This window comes from Garra rufa, chromosome 13 (assembly GCF_049309525.1).
Source record: "Garra rufa chromosome 13, GarRuf1.0, whole genome shotgun sequence".
NCBI classification, from domain to species: Eukaryota; Metazoa; Chordata; class Actinopteri; order Cypriniformes; family Cyprinidae; genus Garra; species Garra rufa.
The window spans coordinates 40,858,117-40,873,306 of NC_133373.1; the positions used below are offsets into that span (position 1 = coordinate 40,858,117).

At 32.9% G+C, this 15,190-nt stretch overlaps 1 protein-coding gene across 1 annotated transcript; it reads right to left on the reverse strand.

Annotated features, from left to right (window-relative positions):
- Positions 1-342: 342 nt before the first annotated feature.
- Positions 343-13,452, reverse strand: LOC141348842 (angiopoietin-related protein 7-like). The gene is made up of 6 exons (XM_073853138.1): positions 12,935-13,452; positions 8,409-8,643; positions 7,413-7,550; positions 5,578-5,794; positions 4,240-4,435; positions 343-2,618 (listed from the first exon to the last, which is right to left on the reverse strand). The coding sequence occupies exons 1-6, from the start codon at positions 13,277-13,279 to the stop codon at positions 2,472-2,474; spliced, it is 1,278 nt and encodes a 425-aa protein (XP_073709239.1). The 5' UTR covers positions 13,280-13,452; the 3' UTR covers positions 343-2,471.
- Positions 13,453-15,190: the final 1,738 nt, after the last annotated feature.

The following is a 15,190-nucleotide window of genomic DNA, read 5'->3' on the forward strand; positions in this document are numbered from 1 at the left end:
CAGGAAACTCTGAGATGGTGACTGAGTCGCAAAACCTAGCAAGCTGCCTAACTAGATGGTGACTCTGCTTGGAGTCGCTTTAGTTAAGAAAGCTGTTTTGTTTACAACGAGTCTGCTCTCAAGATTTAGAAACGGAGCCTCGTGAGTCAGCTGTGTGTTAATGGAGAATATGAATGAGGCTGTCTCAAAAGATGAGTTGTTTTATGTCTGAATGTGCAGCTTCACAAACCAATAAGTGCAATGTTTTTGTGTGATTTTGTGCTTTGTCGCACTTTAGATTGGAAATTTAACACAAATGAAAAAAGACACTGTATACAAAATAACCACTTCAAAAAAAAAGTGTAACATTTGCTGTTTATTTCAATTACTTTTGGCATAAACTCTCAGGTATTTTAATAACTATATATTTTTGTGTTTAGTACATTGCACAAAATGAACCCACAATGTTATTACAGGCATAAATGGAAACAGTTTTTGTGCTACAGTGTTTTTGGCTTCGGTTTTTGGCTCTTTTTTTTTTTGTGAGGCCTATGTGCGGGCTTTTTACCCCGATCATTTTGCTTATTTACAAGTTAACCACTGATTTAACTATCACTAAATTATTTTTCCCTTAAAATACCAGGGATTCTACATAATTTTGCTATATTTAAAAAATATATTTTAAAATTTTGAATTATATTTAATTACGATAGCGTTTTAGTGCCACGTTAAAAAAAAATCTCGATTTTGACTTTATTCTCGAAACATTTATCGAAATATTTCGACTTTATTCTTGAAACATTTCTCAAAATATTTCGACTTTATTCTCATATTTTCAACTTTATTCTTGAAATATTTTTACTTCTCAAAACATTTAAGTATTTATTATATTTAAAGTATAATATTTATACTTTTTTCTCATAATTTCAACTTTATTTTCAAAACAGTTCTCAAAATATTTTGACTTTTCTTGAAACATTTCTCGAAATATTTTGACTTTATTCTCATAATTTCTACTTTATTCTTGAAACATTTCTCGAAATATTTTTACTTTTCTCAAAACATTTCTCGAAATATTTTCACTTTTTTCAAAACGGTTCTCAAAATATTTTGACTTTATTCTCGAAACATTTCTCAAAATATTTTCACTTTATTCTTGAAACATTTATTGAAATATTTCAACTTCATTCTCATAATCTTGACTTTATTCTCGAAAAATTTTGACTTTTCTCAAAACATTTCTTGAAATATTTTGACTTTTTTTCTCATAATTTTAATTTTTTATTCTTGAAACATTTCTCAAAATATTTCGACTTTAGTCTCAGGACATTTTGACTTTATTCTCATAATTTCGATTTTATTCTCAAAATATTTTGACTTTATTCTTATTTCGACTTTATTCTTTAAACATTTTGACTTTTTTTCTTTAAAATTTTTTACTTTATTCTCAGAATTTTGACTTTATTCTCGAATCATTTTTTGAAATTTTTCAACTTTATTTTTGAAACATTTAAACTTTATTTTCATAATTAGAACTTTACTCTTGAAACATTTTGACTTTATTCTCAAAACATTTAGACTTTACTCTCAAAACATTTCTCGAAATATTTCAACTTTATTTTCATAATTTCGTCTTTATTCTCGAAACATTTTGACTTTAATCTTGTAATTTTCAAAAAAAAAAAAAATTAATGTGGCCCTAAAATGCCGTCGTAATTTTTATAAAATTACATACTACCATTGAAAAGTTTGGGATCAGTATGATTTTTCTGGTTGTTGTTTTAAAGAAATTAACTGTTTTATGAATAATTATGTGATACTAAAGACTGCAATAATGGCTGCTGAAAATGACATCTTTAACTAGAAAACAGTTGTTTTAAATTGTAATATTTCACACAAGTTTCATGTTTTTACAGTATTTTGATCAAATAAATGCAGCCTTGTTGAGCAGAAGAGACTTTGCAAAAACATGAAAATATCTTACCGACCCCAAATTGTAAAATGTATATTTGATAAAAAAAAATGCAATAAAGTATCATTAATCATGTGCTCATGCAATGATCCTATTAATCAGGAGAAAGTAGTAAACGGGTGTTTAAGAAAGTGCTGTGGGATGTTTGTTTCTATTTAGTGAGAAAAAGGAGAAAAAAAAATAAAAGGGTTTTTGGTTCCCTTGTAGTCTACAGAAACTATAGCTACTTTTGATACACATTTATAAAATAAGTCAACAAAATGTTTATCTTAAAATCATGGTTATAGAAAATATAGGCAAGTAACATACATATTAGACTCACAGAATGGTAAACATGGGCTGGCTCAGCCTTTCTGTCCTTCTCTAGTCTTTAGTATAAACCTAAAAAATGGTTTAACTGCCTTCTTGAAAACATTCAGTTCATACACAGATTTTCCTCTGTTTCACCATGGAAGAATCCATCCGTCCCGTGTCGCTGTGGCTCTGATGTACGGGCCCAAGCTCATTGGTTGGGCCTGATTCAGGGTGACAGATGCTGTTGGAAGGTTTTGGGTCGGATCATCATGCTGACCTTCCTCAGAGAGTAATAATCCGAATCTTTCCAGGTGTACCACACGATACCGTCCGGACCTAGAGGGTTCTTCCCCTTCAGAGAGTACCGGCCTCCCTGTCCATCAGGATAACACAACATCACTTAGACATCACCTTTACATTTTTTAAGTCTATGCATTTTCTTCATGCAAACAATGACTTGAACACATCTTGTATGATCAGTATGTTTTTTGTTTTTTTTTAAATTAGAACTCATTTTGGTATTTTTGAGGGGTTGAAAATTTCTACTTGATGTAACAGTGCTGAACTTAAATGACAATAGATTTGCCATGTGTGACCCTGGACTGAACCACAAAATCAGTCATAAGGGTCAATTTTTTGAAATTGAAATTCAATCATCTGAATAAATAAGCTTTCCATTGACGTATGGTTTGTTAGGATAGGATAATATTTGGCCGACATACAACTATTTGAAAATCTGTAATCTGAGGGTGCAAATAAATCTAAATATTAAGAAAATCACCTTTAAGGTTGTCCAAATGAAGTTCTTAGCAATGCATATTAGTAATAAAAATTAAATTTTGAAATATTTACGGTAAGAAATTTACAAAATATCTTCATGGAACATTTTTGGCATAAAAGAAAAATCTATAATTTTGACACCTACAATGCACTGTTGGCCTTTGCTACAAATATACCTGTGCTACTTATGACTGGTTTTGTGGTCCAGGGTCAAATGTCATAGTCATATTGTTTATTTAGTTGCACAAAAATGTCATTGTATATGGAAACCTGTTTCCACCACTGAATAAAAATTTAAAAAGATAATTGCAACTTTTTTCTATCAATTCTGACCTTTTTTTCCCCTTAATTGCGTGATAAAAAATCTGCAATTATGACAATTTTACTCAGAATTGTGAGATATAAACTTGCAATTGTGAGAAATGAATTTTAAATTTAATTTAAATGCTAAACAACTAAAACAAAATAAAATTAACAAACAAAAATTAATTAAAAAAATATATAGACATACTTTTTTAAAAATCCTAAAACAGAAAATATAAAAATAAAGTCTAATTAAAAATATTGGTAAAAAAAATATGATTTGAAACTATTTAAATTAAATTTATATTTTTAACATATTCTTTATTTGGCAAATGGTTTATTTATATATTTTTCTATTCTTTTTTTTTTTTTTTTTTTTACTCTTTCCCCATCAACATTTTTTTTCTACTTTCTACTTTTAAACACTTTTATAATTTTTTTACAACTTGAATGTAGGTAAGTTTCATTAAAAAGCTGAGAAAATCGTGTCATTATCAAATACTACATCATGCAGTTCTTTATCACTTCTTGGATCGACATTTCACTCTGTAGGCAGGTTTCATTTACATGCTGTTTATTGTTGATGATCATATTATTTTTCCTATGCATCTGCTTACATATGAGATTGTTTGTTTCGGTGTCTTCCCCGCCTGTGTTTTTGATCAGGAGATTCTGGACTCATTGAGGAGATGCGTAATAGCGCCCCAAGTGTATAAGAGAGAAAAAGTCCATGTTTGGCAGGGAAGCATTGTCTCTTAAATAACGGAAAATACTTTGTTTGGCGGGGAAAGAGTTAATAACATGTAATACTGTTGCCTTACTCAAAGACAACAGTAAGAGCTCATGATTCAACACTTCTGGGATTTAAACCTACAACCTTTGTGTCTATAACCAAATAGGCCACATCATACCTTGTAGTATATGCCATTGAGGTTTGCATAGAAACACTGGTTGTACCACCAGCCAGCGTGGGAGATCTCAGCACAGATGTTGCCCGTGTCGGGTGTGCTGAAGCTCTGCTTGTCGTGGTACCAGCTGAAAGAGTCCTCCACTGTCCCACTGAAGCCCGACACATGCAGACGGTACTGAGTGCTCTCGTCCTCCACACTGCAAATGCAAAGAGCTGATTTTGAAGTGTTTTCAATTACAAGGCCAGATATTTCATCTCTATTTAAGGGATAGTTCACCCAAAAATGAAAATTTGATGTTTATCGGGTTACCCCCGGGGCATCAAAGATGTAGGTGACTTTGTTTCTTCAGTAGAACACAAACAAAGATTTGTCTGTCTGTCAGTCAAATAATGGCAGTCAATGGGACCCACAGCTTTGAGAGTCGAAAAACATACACAGGCAAAACCAAATTAAACCCTGCGAGACTCTGTGCAAGAAACAGAACAGTATATATATAATTTTTTTACAAAGTCTAAATGTTTCGAGAATAAAGTCTAAATGTTACGACAATAAAGTCAAAATGTTACGAGAATAAAGTGGAAATATTTCAAGAATAAAATTGAAATGTTTGGGGAATAAAGTCGAAATTACGAGAATAAAGTCGAAATTAGGAGAATAAAGTCAATGTTTTGAGAATAAAATTGAAATTACGAGAACAAAGTCGAAATTACGAGAATAAAATCTAAACGTTTCGAGAATAAAATCAAAATGTTTGGAGAGTAAAGTTGAAATTATGAGAATAAGGTAATAAAGTATATGTATATGTCACTCATTGTTTACACTGTGAGATTGTGGGTACGACGGCTACTCAAAATAGTAATTATCTGTACTTATTCTGATTGCTGCAACCGATTAAAAGCTAAAATTTTATGTTTGCTTGCGCGAACTTATCCAGGAGTGTTGACTTTTCACCGAGCCTGACTGAAGTTATGGTTGCTTTCATCTTCATCACACACCGGCTGTTGTGAACACGCTCAGGACAGTTGGACATTGCGGTGGATCAGAGGTAAAAAATGATATAAATACTGTTCAGTTTCTTACACTTTAGTATGTTTTTTTTTTTTTTGACTCTCAAAGCCGTGGGTCCCATTGACTGCCATTATATGACTGACAGACTGCAACGGTTTGAGTTAAAAATCTTTGTTTGTGTTCTACTGAAGAAACAAAGTCACCTACATCTTGGAAGCCCTGGGGGTAATCAGATAAACATCACATTTTAATTTTTGGGTGAACTACCCCTTTAAAGATTCTGTTTCCATTTGAAACTCTTCCAGTCAGTCAGTGATGGATGTGCCTCACCTGAAACTCTGATAAACGGCGTGTTTGTGTTTCCCGCTCCAGTCTTCAAGGTCAATACGGAGCGTATAGTCACCCTGACTGGTCAGATCATGGATGTGTTCATTTCCCAGCCAGTATTCGGTGTGCAGGTCCCCAAATCCTTCTTTGTACTCTTTCCAGCTGCGGTCAAAGTTCACAGAGCCATCTTGCCTACGCTGAATCACAGTCCAGCCGCCACCTGAGACGTACATTATGCATGGGCTTGAATTATGACCATGTTTTTATTAGACAGGAAATGTAAAAAGAGTATACATTCAAGCATTCAACAATCAAATCTCTTTTTATGAGTTTAATGTACATGCCAAGTCATTTGGTTTTCATCTTATGACCACTGCAATTATACTTATGGTCAGGAAGTGTTTTGTAGGTCATCAAAATGATATTTGCACATGCTATTTTAAGCCTCTGAAGGTTCCTCATGCGCCCCAATGGTGCAATTTCAGCACAAAACTGAAGTCTTATTAGACATAAAAGAGAAGTAATTTAGATGTTCATTATCAGTTTCTTTTGCTACGGTTTTGAAAGTCTCTACATTTTCGTATAAATGATATAAAAATAACTCAATGATTCATCCACAACAAATTTCCAGCAAAACATTTCAACTGAGGACAGTAGGGCTCAACAATAAGCATTTTTTCTATAGGGATGTTTAGATGTGTACTTTCACTGACAACATTTTCACTGGCCCCAAAACATAAAATAACAAAAATGTAATTAAATTAAATGAATACATTTAAATATTTAAATTAATTATAGTTAAGGATTTTCAGATGCGTACATTCACTGCCAACATTTTCACTGACTCTAAAATAAAATAAAATAAAATAAAATAAAATAAAATTTCAATGAATTATAGTTAAGGATGTTCAGATGTGTACTTTCACTGCAAACATTTTCACTGGCTCTAAAATAAAAATAAAAATAAATAAAATAAAATAAAATAAAATAAGATAAAATAAAATAAAATAAAATAAAATAAAATAAAATAAAATAAAATAAAATAAAATAAAATAAAATATAGTTAAGGATGTTCAGATGCGTACAAACAAATAAATACAAAAAATAAAATAAAATAAAATATAGTTAAGGATGTTCAGATGCGTACAAACAAATAAATACAAAAAATAAAATAAAATAAAATATAGTTAAGGATGTTCAGATGCGTACAAACAAATAAATACAAAAAATAAAATAAAATAAAATATAGTTAAGGATGTTCAGATGCATACAAACAAATAAATACAAAAAATAAAATAAAATAAAATAAAATATAGTTAAGGATGTTCAGATGCGTACAAACAAATAAATAAAATAAAATAAAATTTCAATGAATTATTGTTAAGGATGTTCAGATGTGTACTTTCACTGCCAACATTTTCACTGGCTCTAAAATAAAATAAAATAAAATAAAATAATAAAATAAAATAAAATAAAATAAAATAAAATAAAATAAATAAAATAAAATAAAATAAAATAAAATAAAATAAAATAAAATAAAATTTCAATGAATTATAGTTAAGGATGTTCAGATGCGTACTTTTACTGCCATCATTTTCACTTGTCCCAAAAAAAATAAAAAATAAATTAACTAAAATTAAATATTAAAATGATTTTTAGTTAAGGATGTTCAGATGTGTACTTTCACTGCCAACATTTTCACTGGTCCTTAAATAAAATAAAATAAAATAAAATACATTTAAGGTCACACATTTCAAGACCCAACAAGACCATAAACTGACCCAAAACTGGACCCATCTTGGACAGTCATTACTGTAATGTGTTGTGTGGTTTCTTACCGTCTGTGTCCATATCACAGTAGACTTCCACAGGCATGGCCCCTAAAGAGGGCACCACGGTGTAGATCCCAGAGCGGCGCACTCCATTATAGTAGATGGAGGCACAGTCGATGGGGCAGTTCCTGACATGCTGAACCTCTGGAATTTAAACACAAACATACAAACAATATGGAATGACAAAGAGGTCATATGTGTGGCTGTCTCATAAACTGTGCTATGATTTGTCACCCTCTGTTGGCCCAGGCCAGTAACTGACCATACTTCCACACTAATGTAATTTATTTTTAGCATCATTACTCCAGTCACATAATTCTTCATAAATCATTCTAATATTCTGATTTGCTGCTTAAAAACATTGATTATTATTATAATGTTAAAAATAGCTGAGTAGAATTTTTTCAGGTTTCTTTAATAAATAAAAAATTTCGGAAGAACAGCGTTTATCGGAAATAGAAATCTTTTGTAACATTGTTACAAATGTCTTTATCATCACTTTGGATCAATTTAAAGCATACTTGGACACTGAAGAATGGAGAAATAATGCAAAAAAATTGCTTTGATCACAGGAATAAATTAAATTTTAAAATAAATTACAATAGAAAACAGTTATTTTAAATAGAAAAAAAGGTATGTTTTAATAAATAATAAATGCAGGCTGGGTGAGCAGAAGAGACTTCTTCAAAAAACACTAAAAATCTTTCTGTTTAAAAACTTTTGACTGGTAGTGTATATATACAGAAACATCTCAGGTATCATTAAAAGTATCTTAATTTGTGTTTTGAAGATTACTCAAAGTCATATGTGTTTGGAATGACAATGACGGAAAAGAAACGCTATCCACAGTTCTATAAATTAATGTTTGTCTGAGAACATTGCATGGCTGTGCACTTTACAAGATCAGATGATAGAAACTAGCTTACAGGAACTGCATATTGATGGATTAAGAAATAAAATAATAATCATGCAAGTTTTTCAACTTTCTCAGACATGGCCTACCGGGATGGAGGGCTTCCTGTGCACTGAGCATTGGGCTTGTTCGGACTATGTTGATCATGCAGCCCGGGTTACGTCTGACTTTCTCCACCAGCAGGGAAAGGTTCTGAATCTGGGCCTGGAGGTCATAGATCAATGAGCCCTGGATGTGCAGCAAGGTCGTGGCCTCGGCATAATGATCCTCCAGCTCATGTAAGCGCTGCTCAATAGATGAATTATTACGGTTCTTCTCTTCACTCTGTGAAAGGCCAAATAGACAAACATCACGACTCCTAATCAAAAAAGTGACAAGAAGAACAATTCGTATTAGCTTTTGCAAAATGAGATTTTCTCAAGTGGCTGCAGTACATTGTGTGTGTTTGCGTAAAAGGCCAGGAGAGAGAGAGGCAGGAGACTGTCCGTGTGAATCATCACCTCGTCTAACTGCATGAAGAGCTTAAGGGTGCATACTAATGAAGGCACATGGAGAGCGGTAAGGACTCCGGTGTTAATCTTGTTAGCCCTCAGGTCAAGGAGACTTTAGGCTGGAAACCGTCAAGCCGAGTTGGTCAGCAAAAAGGAATATACAGAAGCACTTCAAGGGAACACTTACTTTACATCAAAGCACTAGTAATGGTATCAGATGGTAATACTATGGTATTGTGTACCGTGGTATTTAACGATTATGGTAAAACATGGTATAGTATATGTGACCCTGGACCACAAAACCAGTCTTAAGTCGCTGGGGTATATTTGTAGCAATAGCCAAAAATACATTGTATGGGTTAAAATTATTGATTTTTCTTTTATGTCAAAAATCATTAGGAAATTAAGTAAAGATCATGTTCCATGAAGATTTTTTGTAAAATTCCTACTGTAAACCTATCCAAATGTAATTTTTGATTAGTAATATGCATTGTTAAGAACTTAATTTGGACAACTTTAAAGGTGATTTTCTCAGTATTTTGATTTTTTGCACCCTTAGATTTCAGATTTTCAAATAGATGTATCTCGGCCAAATATTGTCCTATCCTAACAAACCATACATCAATAGAAAGCTTATTTATTGAGCTTTCATATGATCTATATATCTCAGTTTTGTAAAATTTAACCTTATGACTGGTTTTGTGGTCCAGGGTCACATATATGAAATGTTTCCATGGTAGAAATTCTAAAACCAGAGTATTATTATTACACTTTATGTTCATCACGTCAACATACCAATAATGGTATTGTGGAAATGCACAAAAATTGTAAAACATAAAATTTCATGTCCAAAAACAATGGTATAACCATACTATTTGTCAAAAACACCAACATGGTACATACTGGTTACTTTTTAAACATTCATAAAAATAAACAATTACTATATATACTTTGTCTAACTACTGATGCATCATCAGGACGTTGGAGAAATATTATAATTAGACGTTTTTAATAATTATCATAAGTCATATTTGTAATAATTTGTGTTAATATCACAATAGACCAGCCAGCATGATATCTGTCATCTGAAATCTGTCAAAAATGAGTACAAACACCATTCGACAAAATTCTGTGAGAGAAATTATAGCAATAATGTAACTTTTTTTCAACTTTTTTTAAGTACCTTTCCAGTAGCCCAGCTGCTAGCAAAACAATGCTGGCTTTACTGTAACAACTGTAACTTCAACGATGATTCACAGGCATTGTTTTAATTTTTAATTCCCATTGTACTAATTATGCACTTTGCGTAAAAATGAAATCTGATTTCTTACACTATGTCGGTTTGTCCTAAACTGCCCGATCATATTTATATTTGGCATCAAAAGTCTGAATTGTTCTAATAAAGCTTTTTTTCCTAATATACGGCCCTCTCTCTCATAAGTGGGAAATCTTGAATTATTTTACTGAAACGTTTCGTCCTAAACGTCAATCTCTCTCGTCGAAAATTCAAATCATTCTAGTGAATCGGTTCATCCTAAATGACTCTGTCTCTTGTAAGTAGCATTGGAAAAAAAAGTAGCGATGGAAATTCGAATCATTCTACTGAATCGTTTCGTCATAAAGTGCCATCCCTTTCACAAGTGGGGTTGTAAAATCTGATGTACTGAATCGGTTTGTTATAGACGGCCCTCTCTCTCCTAAGTAGCGTGGGAAATTGGAATCATTCTACTGAATCGTTTCATCCTAAACGGCCCTCTCTCTCGTCGGAAATTCAAATCATTCTGGTGAATCAGTTAATCCTAAATGACTCTCTTTCTCATAAGTAGCGTCGGAAATTGGAATCATTCTACTCAATCGGTTCATTATAAACGGCCCTCTCTCTCAAGTATTTTCAGAAATTGTAATTATTTTACTGAATTGGTTCGTCCTAAACGGCCCTCTCTCTTATAAGTAGCGATGGATATACGAATCATTCTACTGAATTGTTTCGTCATAAACTGCCCTCCTTTTCACAAGTAGGGTCATAAAATCCGATGTGCTGAATCGGCTCGTTATAAACGGCCCTCTCTCTCATAAGTAGCTTCGGAAATTTTTTATCATTTTTACTAAATCGATTTGTCCTAAATGGCCTTCTCTCTCATAAGTAATGTCGGAAATTCAAATTATCCTACTGAATCGATTCGTTATAAACGGCCCTCTCTCACATAAGTAGCTTTGGAAATTCGAAACATTGTACTGAATCGTTTCGTCATAAACAGCCCTCCCTATCACAAGTATAGGGTCATAAAATTCAATGTAACTTACTGAATCAGTTCATTATAAACAGTCTTTCTTTCTTAAGAGCGTAGGGAGTTTTGAATCATTTTACTGAATCGTTTCGTCCTAAACGGCCCTCTCTCTCGTCGGAAATTCAAATCATTCTAGTGAATCGGTTCATCCTAAATGACTCTCTAGAGTCAGAATTCGAATCATTCTACTGAATCAGTTTGTTATAAATGGCCCTCTCTCTCAAGTAGCCTCAGAAATTTGAATCATTCTACTAATTCGATTCGTTATAAACGGCCCTCTCTCTCATAAGTAACTTCGGAAATTTGAAACATTCTACGGAATTGTTTCGTCATAAACGGCCTTCCCTATCACAATGTACTGAATCAGATCGTTATAAACGGCCCTCTCTCTCCTAAGTTTTGAATCATTTTACTGAACTGTTCCTGAAATTCAAATCATTCTAGTGAATCGGTTTATCCCAAATGACTCTCTAGAGTTGGAAATTCAAATCATTCCACTGAATCGGTTCGTTATAAACCGCCCTCTCTCTCATAAGCAACTTCGGAAATTTGAAACATTCTACGGAATTGTTTCGTCATAAACGGCCTTCCCTATCACAATGTACTGAATCAGATCGTTATAAACGGCCCTCTCTCTCCCAAGTTTTGAATCATTTTACTGAACTGTTCCTGAAATTCGAATCATTCTAGTGAATCGGTTTGTCCTAAATGACTCTCTAGAGTTGGAAATTCAAATCATTCCACTGAATCGGTTCGTTATAAACGACCCTCTCTCTCATAAGTAGCTTCAGAAATTTTTATCATTTTTACTAAATCGGTTTGTCCTAAATGGCCTTCTCTCTCATAAGTAATGTCAGAAATTCATATTATCCTACTGAATCGATTCGTTATAAACGGCCCTCTCTCACATAAGTAGCTTCGGAAATTCGAAACATTGTACTGAATCGTTTCGTCATAAACAGCCCTCCCTATCACAAGTAGGGTTGTAAAATTCGTTGCACTGAATCGGCCCTAAGTAGCGTGGGTATTTTTGAATAATTTTACTGAACCGTTTCGGCCTAAACGGGCCTCTCTCTCGTTGGAAATTCAAATCATTCTAGTGAATCGGTTCGTTATAAACAGCTCTCTCTCTCATAAGTAGTGTCGGAAATTCGAATCATTCTACTGAATCGGTTCGTCCTCAAAGCCCTCTCTCTCTTAAGTAGCTTCGGAAATTTGAATCCTTTTACTGAATCGGTTTGTCTTAAATGGCCTTCTCTCTCATAAGTAGTGTCAGAAATTCAAATGATCCTACTGAATTAGTTCACCCTACACGGCCCTCTCTCTCATAAGTAGCTTCTGAAATTTGAATCATTCTACTGAATCGGTTCGTCCTAAACAGCCCTCTTTCTCATAAGTAGCTTCTGAAATGTGAATCATTTTACTGAATCTGTTTGTCCTAAATGGCCTTCTCTCTCGTAAGTAGCTTCAGAAATTCGAATCATACCACTGAATCGGTTCATCCTAAATGGACCAGTAGCATATCAAAGGTCGAATGATTCTACTGAATCAATTCGTCCTAAATGGCCCTCTCTTTTGTTGACAATTAAAATCATTCTAGTGAATCAGTTTGTCCTAAATGACTCTCTCTCTTATAAGTAACGTGGGAATGTTTTAATCATTCTACTACATCGGTTCATCCTAAATGGCCCTCTCTCTCTAGTTCTCTCTTTTCTAGTTTGACTTTCTGTAATTATACATGTTTATCACCCTGTCAATGTGACAGTAGTAGCAGTTAAGCCAGTAATCATGGAATCAATGTAAATCCACAAAATTTTCTTGAATTTTAGGACTCACCTGAAGTTCTAAGACTTTGACTCGATGCCGGTGGTTGCGAAGCTCCTCCTGAAGTTCGGACACTGTCTCCCGCAGGGCCAGAATCTGCTGTTTGCGTTCCTCGTTCTCATGAAGCCAGTATGAAACCTCATCCGTACAGCGGAACATGTCCGGGCAGCGCTGGTCATCCAGCTGAGGTAATGTGGCCATGAGTCGACACATGCCATCCTCCAGGACCTGATTGCTGTATTCTCCACACTGAGCTGTACTGACCTGATGCGTGTGCAGTGAGTGGTCATCATCGCTTGCACATATTGCCAGAAACAGTACGCCCAGCAAGAGGGGCGACAGAGGCCTGCCCTCCATGTGATCGGTTCGGCTGACCCCCCTTCCCACCTTGTTGGAAGGAGCCTGGGGGAGACGGCCAGGGTACAAACTCTCTGACCTCCAGTCTCAAGTCTTGAGGAGAGCTTGTCACACAGGAAAACTGTATAGGTGTCAGTCAATGGTTAGACTTAGCCATCACCAGTTCTGATGCAATTCACCTGGAAACAAAACCAAAATCATTCAACAAACTAAATAAATGAATGAATAAATAAATATTTAGTTGTAGAAGCATATGAATAAACAAATAAATATCAAAAAGTAATAAATAAATATTTTTGCTGCATTACAATTAATTTGTTTTTACTATTTAATATTTATTATCATTTACATATATAAATACTAATTATTTTTCATGTTTATTTTTATATCATATTTGATTAGAATTTGTTTATTTAAATATGTTTATTTATTATATCTTTAAAATGCCTTATTAACATATATAAATATACTAATTAATTTCATGTTTATTTTAGTCATATTTTATTATCATTTATTTATTATTAATTTATTTAGATATTTATTATATCTTTAAAATGCCTTATTTACATATATAAATATACAAATTATATATATATAATATTTTACTAGAATTCATTTATTGTTAATTTATTTAGGTATTTATTATATATTTAAAATGTCTTTTTTACATTTATTATACTTAGTTATTTTACACTTTACCTTTTATTATTATTTACATATATAAATGCTAATTATTTTCTTTCATGTTTATTTTATATCATTTTTTATTAGAATTTATTTATGATTCAATTTAGATATTTATTATATCTTTAAAATGCCATATTTAGATATATAAATATACTACTTATTTTCATATGTATTTGTCTATCTATCTATATATTTCTATTTACTTAGATAATTATATACTACTTATTTTTTACTTATTTATACATCATATTTTATAAGAATTTATGTATTTAGGTTTACTAATTACTATTTTTCATGATAATTTATACATCACTTAAAAATAATCCACACCATTAACAGTTACAAGCAATAAGCATGCATTCAATCACTTATCTAATCAATATCGTCTGCTTACTGGATCAATAAAGGTAAAGACACAAAAATATAACAAAGAGATGATAAATCATTCAAAACTTTGGTTCAGCTGTGACATAATAAGTCTCCTATTCAAGTGCTTTGCTCAAAGATAAATCACAGTGATTCACCACTTCTGGGGCTTAATGTGATATAACTTTGATACTGAGATTTTCAAGCATTAAGTTATGCAACCCACACACAGTTATGGCGTCACTTGAAAAAGTTGAGATTGTTCATGGTCTATGATAATAACAGTAGGTCATTTATTTCAAGCACTCGACAGTGTGACATTTCAGTGCATTCGTGCCAGAGAACTATAGGTCAGCTGTCAAAAACAACACTGTACTGAGGATGCTCTCTTGGGTTTAGGCTGAAGGGGAAAATAACATGATCTGTCAGAAAATCTCAATGTGATATTTGAAATAAATCCCACAAACTCATTTTTAGGCATGTCCCTGATCTTAATAGAGGTCAGTCTTGTTGTCGTGATTAAGCCACCGGTTAAGGTGCTTTTGTGGCCCGTGTTACTTTTCTGTCTGCTTATATGGGTTCAAGAACACGGCAGCAGCGAAAGCATTTAACCTGGAAGAAGATGGGTGCACTAAAAATAGTTGATGTAGATGTCATGTTTCAGACATAAACACCCTTATCTGGTCACATTTATTCAGAAGATACATCTTACTGTAATAGCTTGAATGTGCAATGGACCCCACCGAGTCACAGTTAAAAATGTCTTGCATTAGATAACAAAATATCAAACCAAATGCAAAATTTGAAAGAAATAGAAAATGCTGTTGTGAACATAGTGAGGTCCATAAAAATGATTTT

Excerpts from the sequence above, each read along its gene's own strand:
- LOC141348842 (XM_073853138.1), bottom strand. The coding sequence starts at position 13,279 with ATGGAGGGCAGGCCTCTGTCGCCCCTCTTGCTGGGCGTACTGTTTCTG. Across the intron at positions 7,551-8,408 it reads ACAGGAAGCCCTCCATCCCG|AGGTTCAGCATGTCAGGAAC; the intron begins GTAGGCCATGTC and ends TTTAAATTCCAG. Across the intron at positions 2,619-4,239 it reads TCAATGGCATATACTACAAG|GGAGGCCGGTACTCTCTGAA; the intron begins GTATGATGTGGC and ends CCTGATGGACAG.